The following is a 13,488-nucleotide window of genomic DNA, read 5'->3' as shown; positions in this document are numbered from 1 at the left end:
TCAGCAAATCTGGTACAATGCAGGTGAGCTGTGATTTTCTAATTCATCTGAATCTGTATATGTCATGGACGAGTCTCCTGAATATCATCCCAATATGAATCCCAATTTAAATAATTTGGTAGGAGATTTTACTAGTCTTATGTTTAGGGTAACTACAGACACATAACTTAAAGGCCGCGTACACACGATCAGTTAAACCGATGAGAACGGTCTGATGGACCGTTTTCATTGGTCCAAACCGATCGTGTGTGGGTGCCATCAGTTATTTAACCATCAGTTAAAAAAAAGCCTACTTGTTTTAAATTTAACCGATGGATTCCTAACCGATGGGAAAAAAACGATCGTTAGTAGGCACGTCCATCGGTTAAAAAATAATGCATGCTCAGAATCAAGTCGACGCATGCTTGGAAGCATTGAACTTCGTTTTTTTCATCACGTCGTTGTGTTTTACGTCACCGCGTTCTGACACAATCGTTTTTTTAACCGACGATGAAAACGGTCAATCGGTCCGTTCTCATCGGATGGACCAATCGTGTATACAGGGCTTTCAGGGGTTGTAAAGGAATTTTGTTTTCCCCTAAATAGCTTCCTTTACCTTAGTGCAGTCCACCTTCACTTACCTCATCCTTCCATTTTGCTTTTAAATGTCCTTATTTCTTCTGAGAAATCCTCACTTCCTGTTCTTCTGTCTGTAACTACACACAGTAATGCAAGGTTTTCTCCCTGGTGTGGAGAAAGCCTCTTGAGGGGGGAGGGGGCGAGCAGGAGGGTCAGGACACTCCTCTACTTTGCAGATAGAGAAAGGAGTTGTGTGTTAGTGGGCGTCCTGACACTCCTGCTCGCCCCCTTCCCCCCTCAAGAGGCTTTCTCCACACCAGGGAGAAAGCCTCACATTACTGTGTGTAGTTACAGACAGAAAAACAGGAATTGAGGATTTCTCAGAAGAAATTTGGATATTTAAAAGCAAAATCGGTCCTGTACTGAGCTCTTGGGTTGCCCCTGATTTTTGTACCTAACTGTACCTGTATGTATATGTGATGTTGTAACCTTGCTTTGTTCTCTCAATAAAACATCTCTGTTAAAAAAAAAAAAAGCAAAATCGAAGGATGAGGTAAATGAAGGAGGACTGCACTAAGGTAAAGGTAGCTATTTAGGGGGAAAAAAAAATTCCTTTACAACCCCTTTAAAGCTTACATCTCTTTCAACACTCAAGCCAAGCAACAGTCTAGTTTTAAAAGCATTCAGATATGATGCCTTCTGGACAGTGGAGGTTGGTGAATTCGAGGGTGGGTCCTGTGTGATTGAAGGCTCTTGAGACTTTAAAGTGAATCTCTGCTAAGGCTTTTGGCAATAAGATATTTAATAAGCAATATGTGCGCTTTACAACTATCCCTCATTGACCCTTGTAGCTGCAGGCAGTGTGGAGCAATTCAAATTTAAAGCAATATACTGAAATCCTCCCAGTACTTCTCTCAAGGGCAGATCTTCCTCTGCTTTCTCTATCCAAGCAGTGACCCAGTAGCTGAACTCCCCCCTTCCGGAAGTGTTTCACCAACTCAACTCTCCCTGCTCTCCCTTTCTAGCTGTAACTTGGCTTCCCCTGCCTCCCGCCTCCGATCAGAGACTTGGCAGCTTTTTCTCCCTCTCTCAGCAGTAACTCAGCAGCCTTCTACTATTTTAATCTCCAAAGTAACATAGGTAAAATGTGCATGAGGAGCAGGGAAAACATGTTGCCCACTCAGAAGATCTTCCTACTGATGTTCTGACCCAAAGCGAGACAGTTGTCCAGTTATTCACAGAGGGCCATGACTTCACAAGTATAATGCACAATCCTGCAGCTGCAACTGTGTGCCATATGCAATGTGCTAGCTGCTTTTTGTAAAAAAAATAGTAATAAAAGCACAGTGGCTAAGTGGTTAGCATTTCCATCTAGCAGACCTAGCGTTGTTGGTTTGAATCCCAGCCATAGGACTACCTGCTTGGAGTTTGCACGTTCTCCTTTTGTGTGGGTTTTCTCTGTGTACTCTAGTTTCCTCCCACAATGCAAAGGCATGCTGGTAGGCTAATTGGCTCCTGTCTAAATTGGCCCTAGTATATGTATTAGGGTTGTCCCGATATCAGTACAAGTACCGATACTTTTTTTCAAGTACTCGCCGATACTGATTACCGATACTTTTTTTAATGTCATGTGATAGTGGCAGTATTTTTTTTTTTACAATTTTTTTTTTTTACAATTCATCCTGACATATTTAGGGGGGAGAGCAGCATGGATGGGGACAGCATGGAGCATGGAGGGGGACAGCATGGAGCATGGAGGGGGACAGCATGGAGCACGGAGGGGACAGCATGGAAGGGGGACAGCACGGAGGAGGGAGGGGGACCGCACGGAGGGGGACAGCATGGAGAACGGAGGGGGGCAGCACAGAGGACGGGGGAGACAGCACAGAGGACGGGGGAGACAGCACGGAGGACGGAGGGGGACAGCACAGAGGGGACAGCATAGGGACAGTCAGCGGTGATTGGTGCGGCTTTGGGGGGAGTTACAAGCACCGATCAGCAGCTTAAAAGGGGGCAGATCAGTGCTTGCAACTCCCCTGCCTTACTGATCACCCTGACTGCCCAGGTATCGGGCATAACGTAAATAGGATATGTTACGCCCGCACAAAGATACGCGGTTCTAAGTGAATCTGGCCCATAGACTTTTAGCAGAGTTTAGGAGCTGCTGCGTTTAGGCGAGCTTCAACTTCCCTCAGAAGAATTATGTACAGGATAGGAATGTTTTGTTTGACTGCCGGAAAACGCAAAACCGAGGCAAAAACTTGCAGCAATTTTGCAGTGTTTTGCGCTTTCCCTTGGTAAATGTAGGAAAGGGGTACATGAAGCCCTAAATAAAAAACAAAAAACAAAAAGTACAATACATTAAATGTGCACTACTGTATATATTTTTCTCCTGTTGGTTACTTTGATTCAGAGTGCCCTTGTGACAAAGGATCCCCAGTGTACTAAGGGTTGTCTAAAGAGAGAGCGCAGTAGTTGTTTGATTGCTTGCCTCCGTGTCTCTAACAGGAACTCTCAGACAGCACAGTATGGAGAAAGGGAAAGATATGAGGAGTGAATGCTCTAAATCATTAACTTGCACTAGCAAATTTCAGCATGAGCTATTGAGCTTTATAAACAACAGACTTTGATCAAAAAAAGGGGGCTAAGGTGACCCTGAAAAAATAAAACGGAACAGAGGTCCACTGTTGGCAATGAAATTATAAATTAATCATATGCAATATGTCAGGTGAGCTAGACTAAAAAAACAGATACATCATACACCACTTTACATTCTAGGTGGCTATCAATTTAAAGTAGTATATAGCACAAACATATTTTTTAGGAGTATGACAGGTTGTGGCAAGGAGGTGTACAGGGACTGGTAGCGAAGTCTCAGCTGTCTTCCAGGTAATAGACGCTGGTTTCGAGAAACAATGAGTGTCAGTGATGCTTTTAATGTGTAAATCATGGCACAGTGGGTAGTCATTTCAGTATACAGTTGACAGAGCCAAGGTAAAATGTTCATGCCTTTGAAATGCACCACTTGTTAGTTAGGATTTAAATGAGGAATATACACTTTCACTATGTTTATTTCACATCCATTTCTGCAATCAGTAATATGTTTTCTTCTTTGTGTAGGTTTGATTGACAAAAACATTTAAGGCAATAACCTATTTGGGCGCCTTTAAAATGAATTTCCAGTTATTGAGTGCATTTGGAATTTCTTCATGTAAGCCTGTATAAAAGCATGTATAAAAGCCTAGCTCCAGTCAAAACTTTGTATTCTAATTTTGGAATGAGCCAGAAAGGGTTAGAACCTTTTTCAGGAATTTATTGCTGTCTCTATTCCATGAACATTGGTGTTTGATTGGATTGGTTATGATTGGCAGTAAATATATAGGACAACTCGGCTTGTTCATTTGCAGTATTAATAAGATATTTTCACATTTCACATGCTATTCCGCTTACCAGAAAATTGTAAATTGTAGAACCATGCAAAGATTTCCATAATAACACTTACTATATTTCTTTTTCAGCCACTCCACCATGGGCGACAACGGTCTCTGCGTGCACCCAGGGAACCCTGATAGCCCATACATATGGAATGACTCAGCCACCTATATACAGCCAAGCAGCCAATGTCCAGGCTCCCATCATAGGGGTGACTCCCACTCTCCCTCCTCATGTTGCCCCTCAACTGCCGTTAATGACCGCACATTACCAACTGCAACAGCACCAGCAGCCCGCACAACCTCTAAACAACATGGTGGTCAATTTACAGAGCCAGTCCATGTACAGGCACAGTCAGCCCATGGCTATGTCCTCTTTGACCGGAGTTGGTCAGGTCCCTCATCCCGGCCATGCTGCCATTGGCAACGGTCACATGACTTGCCCCATCCTTCCTCCTCCACCGCCAGCGATGCCTTCTGCGGCACTGCCCAACAGTGTTCCGGCCACGAATGGCCAAACTGGCCCCCAGGTTCCGCACAATCAAACCATAACCCCCGACAACCCGAATGGAGTTCAAATGCTAAGGACAATCGGCATGGGAAAGTATGAATTCACGGATCCCTGGTATCCTAAAGGTAAGCTATGCCGGCTTCAGTTTTTTTCTATTTCTTTCTTATTGATGTAATGCTAGTTCAACACCCTGTGATAAACAATTGACACCAAGTTACGGGCTCAGCCAAAGGTCATGAAAACAGATCTTTTATCCTAGAAGTCTTTGTGCTACAAGTCCTGCATCATTTCCTCTCCTGTGCCCTGCAGAAGCATTTATGAATTAAATATGAACAAAAAAAAGAAGCCAATTTTCCAAAACTGAAACAAAACACACATTCCTTCTTCATACCAACTGACACCTACCGAGCCCACCAGAATGGCTTGAATTCCTAAAGTCTGATTTTATAGAACTAGGTTTGATGTGCCCTCACTCCCAGCATCCTGCGGAAATGCATCAGTTTGTGCTTTGAAAAGCAAGGGTCTTGTTTTTTTTTTTACTCGAACAAAGCTTAGCGTCCCCGAGCCCCTGACTTTTTCAATAATGCATGATCGTCAAATGTGTCTTTTCCAGAACAAGCTGTGAAACAAGGGCCGGGGACTCGCCGCTGCGCTAACGAGTCAACAGTCCAAATGCATAATACAAAAGCCTATTTTTCACATGACTCAGGCTTTCTGGTGGAATTAAATTTACAGTAACGAGGGCCTCATCTTTCCTCATCTTCCCCCCCTGATTTATCACCCCCCTATCACTGCGGGTGATGCGTTAAGCCAACTAATGGAAATATACGCTGTCATGGAACATAGATCAAGTTTTTATTCTTACTGCATGGTGATCCTGGTAAGAGTTGCCTGTTACAGCTCCTCGGTGGGGTTCTGTGTATTTACTATTCCTCTGCAGTCAGCAAATACAATTCATAGAGTAAACAGTAGTCACCAAGATCAACAAGATGTTTGGTGGATGTGCAGAGGCAGAGTACAGCAGTGGATTTTATGGACTTAAAAATACAGTTGCACACAAAATAGGAATTAAAGCTGAACTCCAGTAATACTGTATATATGAGAATTTTTTTTAGCTGTCAAAGAATTTGTATTTTTGTACATCCGGTTCAGATTTTTTTTTCTTTTTACAGTCCTGCCTGGCAGGGGAGGAAACCTGACCTTTTTCTGATTTCCTTTTACTTGCAGGTTTCCTCCCCACCCTGTGACTGGACAGTGAAAGAAGAAACAGTATTCTGATGAGTTCATCTTCTGCCACTCTACTCTTTCTTCTTATTAGGATATGTCCTGCTTTGCAGCACACCTGATTGGCTACTTGTACGGCCTCCACTCCCTTTTCATGGCTCTTCATGTAGTGGACTGCAAGAGGCTGATGCCAAGGCAAATTCAGAAAAAAATGTAATGATGTATAATTAATGAGTACAGAGCTTTGTTCATCTGTGCCTTTTATATCTGCCTGGATTTCAGCTTTAAAGGATCAGTAAAGATTTTAATTTTTTTTTTAAATAACAAACATGTTATACTTACCGCCACTGTGCATTTCGTTTTGCACAGTGTCCCCGAACTGCTTCTTCTGGGGTCCCTTGGCGGCTGTCTCGGCTTCTCCAGGCAAGCACTCCACACCTTAATGCGAGCGCATGGTGTGGAGTCCTTGCGGTCGCGCTCCCGTGATACAGCCAGCAGGTATTGCGGCTCACTGTATCACTTGGCCCCGCCCCCGGCGCGCCGTGTCATTGGATGTGATTGACAGCAGCGCAAGCCTATGGCTGCGCTGCTTTCAATGCATCCACTCTACCCAATCAACGGCCAGGTTGAGCGACCAGGAAAATTACGTGGACGAGCGCGGGACTTTCGAGGGCTCAGGTAAGTATAACGGGGAGGGAGGGGGCAGTATTGTCAGAAGTTTTTTCACCTTAATGCATAAGATGCGTTAAGGTGAAAAAACGTTTACCTTTACAAGCCCTTCAAAGGTGACTATAGCAATGACAGACTATGTAATGACAACAGGACCCACAGCAGTTAGGACCAGTATAATTCAGCTGCATATTGGTTTCTCAACCAACAAGTATTATTGATTATTCTCCAACCAGAAACAAGATATTAATGAATATTTGGGAAAAAATGTATATATATTACGTATTGTTCAGGCACCCTCTATGAAATTGCAGTCAATTTCATAGAGCATATGAAATTGACTGCCATTCCCACCCCAGTAATCTGCTTCCCTACCAGTTTTGCAGGTCTTATACTTACCTGTCCCAGTTCCTTGAGATTTTCACTGAAGTTGTCTTCTGGACGGGCTTCACTTTTCAGCCCTATAGAGAGTGCCATTTGGGCACATAAGTGGCCTCTCCATAGGAATTAATGGGGATCTTCTGCAAAGAGGAGGAGAAGGGGTCAGTAAGAAGTGGGAGGGGCATTAAAAAAGGTATTAAAAAGTACATTTAGGAAGATGTATCCTTACTTCTTGTCCTAGTAGACTGACAAACAGGGTGTCCTTGAGATAAAATATCACTCCAATGACGTTTGGAGACAGAGGTTCAAACCCTTCGCCATGTTACCAAAAAGGTTGTTCTAACTGATGTCTGTATCTTTGTTGGAGAGATTTCACTTCACTTCATGTTGCTGTGGGGGAAAACCTTTCCAAGGCAGGACACAGACAGCAGCAGGCAGACTCAACAGAGGTTTCAGCTCTTGAAAAGTAGAAAAAGATTACAACTAAAGTTGTATTTCAAACTCCAGTTCCCACCAGTTCCATTCAGATCTTCCCACCAAGCTGACATTATTAGAAGCCTTGTTTTTGTTGGGCAACAGAAACTGGTCCAGGACTATAAGTAGACAGTACTCTCCCTTCCTAAATTACAACTGGAGTTCTCTCCCTAAACTTAAACCTGGTACGTACAATGGGCCTGATTCCCAAAAGAGATACGCAGGCGGAACTGCTGTTCAGTCTGTGCCTAACTTTGGAAACGATCCTCAAAAGTCTTTTTCCAAAGTTAGGCAGAAAATCTGACATGTGTAAGACACTTACACGGTCAGATCTTAGGATGCAGTACCGCATCCGCCACTGGGGGCATTTCTCATTGAAATGCAGCTTTGAGTATGCAAATGAGGACTTAAGCAGATCCACAACGCTTTTCATCAGCTTTTCATCCTTGTGATTTCTGCGTAAGTTCCGATTTGCTTGCGCAAAACTAGGGCTGGTTTTACAATGTGGAAAGTTAGTCACACCTTGTAAAGGCCCATTCAAGCGACGGCATTTGGTATGCATTCCTGAGGGAGAACTCCACGGCAATTTGTAAATTCAAAACCGGCATGGGTTCCCACCCCAGGAGCATACCAGGCCCTTAGGTCTGGTATGGGTTGTAAGGAACCCCCCCCACGCCGAAAATTCGACATAGGGGGTCCCCCTACAATCCATACCAGACCCGTATCCAAAGCACGCTACCCGGCCGGTCAGGAATGGGAGTGGGGACGAGCGAGCGCCCCCCCCCCCCTCCTGAGCCATGCCAGGCCGCATGCCCTCAACATGGGGGGGTTGGGTGCTCTGGGGCAGGGGGGCGCACTGCGGGCCCCCCCACCCCAGAGCACCCTGTCCCCATGTTGAGGACAGGACCTCTTCCCGACAACCCTTGCCGTTGGTTGTCGGGGTCTGCGGGCGGGGGGCTTATCGGAATCTGGGAGTCCCCTCAAATAAGGGGGCCCCCAGATACCGGCCCCCCACCCTAAGTGAATGGATATGGGGTACATTGTACCCCTACCCATTCACCTGGAGGCAAAAAGTTAGTTATTAAACACACAACACAAGGGTTTTTAAAATAATTTATTAGTCTGCTCCGAACGCCCCCCCTGTCTTCTTTATTAGCTCTAATACCAGGGGGGGCTTCTTCTTCCACTCTCCGGGGGTCTTCTCCGCTCTCCGGGGGGGGGGCTTCTCCGCTCTCCGGGGGTCTTCTTCTATCTTCGCCACTCTCCGCTGTTGACTCGGCGAACCCCGGTTCTTCTGCAGCTGTCCGGTGCCCTCTTCTTCAGCGCTGGCTGCCTGCTATCTTTGTGTGTTAGCTCAATTACTAGCAGGCAGCCAACGCGGTCTTCTGTGACGTCAGGTTCTTCTCTTCTGTTCTTCTCCCCTCTTCCGATGTTGACTCGTCGCCTCTTGTCACTGCAATGATGGAAGCGCGCCTTGCATCCCATTTATATAGGCATCACCGTCCCATCATGCTCCGGTAGGTACCCACGTGGTGGGTGCACGTGGGTAGGCACCCACCACGTGGGTACCTGCCGGACAGGCCCCGTACACACGGTCGGACAAAACCAATGAGAATGTTCAGTTTCATCGGTCCAAACCGACCGTGTGTATAGCCCATCGGTCTGTTTTCCTTCAGTCCAAAATTTTAAAACATGCTTCAAAACCGAACCGATGGACCGCTGCCCGATCGGTCCAAACCGAAAAGCATCGGTTCAAAACCCGCGCATGCTCACAATCAAGTCGACACATGCTTGGAAGCATTGAACTTCCTTTTATTCAGCACGTCGAGTGTTTGACGTCACCGCGTTCTGACCCGATCGGTTTTTGGAACGATGGTGTGTACGCACATCAGGCCACTTCAGCGGTGAACCGATGAAAACGGTCCGTCGGACCATTCTCATCGGTTTGGAACGACCGTGTGTACAAGGCCTAAGAGGTTACTCATTTCTAACTTGCACCTTCAGATTTTGGTTGCCCGAAAAGTCAGAATTGGCTGTCGAAAGCACTATACTAACTCCTCGTCGTGGTGTGAATAACCTACTGCAGTGTTTACATACTCAATGAAGAAATCTGCTCAGTCCACGCCTGAAAAATATACAACACTTAAAAAATGAATACATTTCCTAGGCATTCTATGCAATACTAGAAAGCAAACTGGCAAAGAGTAAAATACTCCTAAAACTGACGTTTTAATTGTCATGTTCTATAGCAGGGGTGTCAAACTCCTTTTTATTGCGGGCCACATCAGCAACATGGTTGCCCTCAAAGAGCTAGTTGTATCTGTAAGACATAAATATACTCTTTGTGCTGAGGCCAGGAGGAAGCTGGGGGTGTAGTTGGGAAACAGCTTGTGCAGGGTATGGAGGAGGACCAGTGAAGGGCTGGATTCAGCTACTGGAGTCTGCTTATTGCTGAAACTAGGTGGAGGCAGAGAAAAGGGGGGTACTGCAGCTGCAGGAAAGGTGCGAGGGCCACATGAAATGGCCTGGAGGGACGGATTTGGCTCGTGGGCCTTGTGTTTGACAAATGTGCTGTATAAAATGCCCAGGAAATATATGATTGAAGTTAGGCATTCTAAAGAATGCCTATGCAATATATAGAATGGTGACAATGTAACATCAAAGTATGAAAAATAAACATTTCCTATGCATTCTATGCAAAGCCAATGCCTAAGTAGTATTTCCCATTCTTCATAATGCCTAGGTATTCTATACAATGTCTAGATAAAATATATAGCACATTGAAAAACCACAGACATTTCATGTTTTCAAACTCTCTTTTTATACTTTGCCCAAAGAGTGCTTGTCATTCTGCATAATGCCTAGGTATTCTATACAATTCCTAGGTAAAGTTCTGTATATAACAAAATGAAAATTACACAGACATTTCTTACTTGGCCAAAAAAAAAACTCATGTATTCTATATAATTCCTAGGCTTTATTTAACCACTTGACCACTGGGCACTTAAACCCCCTTAATAACCAGACCAATTTTCAGCTTTCGGTGCTCTCACAATTTGAATGACAATTACTCAGTCATACAACATTGTACCCAAATGAAATTTTCGTAATTTTTTTCACACAAATAGAGCTTTCTTGTGGTGTTTCTTTGTTTCTGTTATAAAATTTAGCAAATTAGTATTTTTTTTTCATTCTTTTGCATAATGTGAAAGATGAAGTTACGCCAAGTAAATAGATACCCAACATGTCACCCTTCAAAATTGCACACGCTCGTGGAATGGCGCCAAACTTCGCTACTTAAAAATCCCCATAGGCGACTTTTTAAATATTTTTACTGGTTATATGTTTTTAGTTAGAGGAGGTCTAGGGCCAAAATTATTGCTCTCGCTCTAACGTTTGCAGCAATACATCACATGTGTGGCTTGAACACCGTTTTCATATGTGGGTGGGACTTACGTGTGCGTTCGCTTCTGCATGCGAGCACACGGGGACAGGGGCGCTTTAAAAAAATATATATATTTTATTGTTCACTTTTCTTTACTCTATTTTAGTTTGACACGTTTTTTCCGCAAAAAATACAAAAATTTGATCACTTTTATTCCTATTACAGGGAATGTAAACATCCCTTGTAATAGGAATATGGCATGACCGGTCCTCTTTACAGTGAGATATGGGGTCAATAAGACCCCATATCTCACTTCTAGGCTGGGAAGCCTGAAAAAAAAACCAATCCTGGCTTTGATTGTAGCGTTGAGTCGGTAGAAGCAGGAGGGGGCAGAGTATTGCGGGGTATTGCACAGTATGGGGCAGAGTATTGCAGGGTATTGCACAGTATGGGGCAGAGTATTGTAGGGTATTGCACAGTATGGGGCAGAGTATTGTAGGGTATTGTGAGTATTGGGCACGGATGGCTGAGCAGGGATGGATAGATGGCTGGATCTGTGACTGCATTTGTCACAGATCCAGCCCACAGCACTGCTGCTGCCTTCGCTCTCCCCCCTCTCCTCTCACACTGTACCGTTCGGGACAGAGAGGGGAGGGAGGAACCGGCGTCATACACGGTTTGTTTACTACAAGTGATCGCTCCGTCATTGGACGGAGCGATCACGTGGTAAACCGCCGATATCAGCGGTGATTTACCATGATCCGTGATGCGCCGGGTCCTCTAGACGGACACTCCCGGGGGCACGCGGGAGCGCTATTCTGGGAGGATGTCCATGGACATCCTCCCAGAGTTAAGGAACCGCCTTGTAGCCGTAATTCGGCTATGGGGCGGTGATTAACTGGTTAAAATTTCATTATTTCATACTTTTCTGGTAATATATATATCTACTACAGGAGATCACCACCGAGACCAAGTATGCATCTAAGTGCGCGTGTTTGTAAGAAGGGTTCTAAATAGGATTAGCTTGAGGCCCCTTTCACACAGTCTCTTCTATGGAGCGGCGGAAGTCAGCGGACACATATCCTATTCCCCATCCGTCTGGCAGACCAGATGGAAATGGACATAAGGTACGTTTGCATCTAATTGCCCCATAGACAGGAGTGGGCCGTGTCCTCCCTTCATAGTAGAGCAAACATGGACCTGTCATCCGTCTGTTCAGCAGGGGAATGTGGAGAATTGAGCAAGCAGATCCTGTGAAAGGGGCCTAAGGGACTAGAAAGCGGATATTAGGATATTAGCAGTACCTTAAACAGGAACTTCATTCACCCACTTTACATTTTTTTTCCCTTCCCCTGAACACTGTGTGGTCCTCAAAAGCATACTCATGCACCCAGTAAATCCAGCACTGTCTGTGCACCTAGTCCCATGTTACTATCTTCTCTTCTTACCTCGTTAGGAGGCTGACTGTTCTTGTAGCCGGCCCTCTGATGATGTGCAGATGCATTGTGTGTCCATTGTGCCTGAGTACCCCAAGAGGTGTTTGGCAGGAAAGGGGGGACGCTATTCCGGCTTAGGCGAGAAAGCTAGAACTACGAAGCATAGTCCCACAAAAAAGGTATTTTAGGTATGCAAAAAGGATAAAAAACACAGACACTTCTCATTTTTTTTCCAGTTGTGAATCAGTTTTATTTGACAGCAGTAAGAAGGTGAACTTGATGGGTCATGACATTCTAATTAACCCAATTACTTAGATCTAATATACCATTTTCACCTGCAGAACACTAAACTAAAAAGGCTGAGGGATTGTGGGATATTTAGTTCCTTCACAGAAAGTGTCAGTTCTTAGACTACAGACAAAGGTCATGCATTAACCTGTGCAGCGCCATGTCACAGGCTACATATTTAAACACAAATAGAACTAGTTGATAATGGAATGTGAAGATTTTCTCTACTATAGGGAGTACATACAGGACAACAAATGACACCATACAAATATATGATCAATGCAGGTGAAAAAAAAAAAAAAAAGCCACGAGTAGGAAGGTTTATATGTCTTTAAGGTCATCTCAAAATAGTGTTCATTCTTTAATAACAATAAAACATGGTGATCTTTTAATACGGGTTATTGTTCATGTACTTCCTGGTATAGGTTGACACGGGTCTCCTAATGGTGCTCCTATGTTGTCATTCTATAACACATCCTTCTATTTGAGAGTACAAGTAGCTGTGCCAACACACATTGTGCAGGGATTTACTTTAGGCTGAAATCGGAGATTGATCAGATGTGTACACACGATCCAATTGTCTTACAATTCCTTTTGGCCCAGCCTTGGTCATAAACAGGTATTATAATGGTAAGCTCTTTCCCACTGTCATCCTGTATGTCTTCCAGAGTCCTCAATTAAAACCAGATCTTTTGTAAAAGGATGAAGGCTCCATCTCATTAAATCCCTAAGACTCTAAAATGTGTTGTCTGGCTTAATACGCAAGTCTTGCCAAAGTTCACGTGCAGTTATTGTACGATGTCCAGCAAGAAAGGGCAGGCTAGGCCTATCAGCTACAGAACAGTAAAATATACTTTTGGCGTTCGTTAGAGCATTGATTTAAAATTCTGTATTTGTTTTTTAATTACAGATCTGCCGTGCGTTCCAAAGGGAGAAATTTTAATTTGCATGTGAAAATGTACTGTGTGTTCCTTATTAACCTCTGCTTGATCCACAAAAACATGAGAATTTTCTGAAATTTTCCATTTGCAACAGGTCATGTCGTCTCCTCATCTGGGTGATGGTTTCATTTAATGCATTCTGCAGGCCTTGATATTGTTTGATTATCATTCCATTGTATGTGGGCCAAGC

At 44.3% G+C, this 13,488-nt stretch overlaps 1 protein-coding gene across 2 annotated transcripts in view; it reads left to right on the top strand.

Annotated features, from left to right (window-relative positions):
• The window catches only part of KLHL29 (kelch like family member 29), a 1,298,229-nt gene that overhangs the window by 914,588 nt on the left and 370,153 nt on the right, over window positions 1-13,488 (top strand). For both annotated transcript variants that reach the window (XM_040348525.1, XM_040348526.1), the window contains exon 7: window positions 4,077-4,625. In XM_040348525.1, coding sequence (XP_040204459.1) covers window positions 4,077-4,625 — 549 coding nt within the window. The remainder of the gene's footprint in view (window positions 1-4,076; window positions 4,626-13,488) is intronic.

Source organism: Rana temporaria, chromosome 4 (assembly GCF_905171775.1).
Source record: "Rana temporaria chromosome 4, aRanTem1.1, whole genome shotgun sequence".
Lineage (NCBI taxonomy): Eukaryota > Metazoa > Chordata > Amphibia > Anura > Ranidae > Rana > Rana temporaria.
This window is presented reverse-complemented; position numbering and strand designations above follow the sequence as displayed.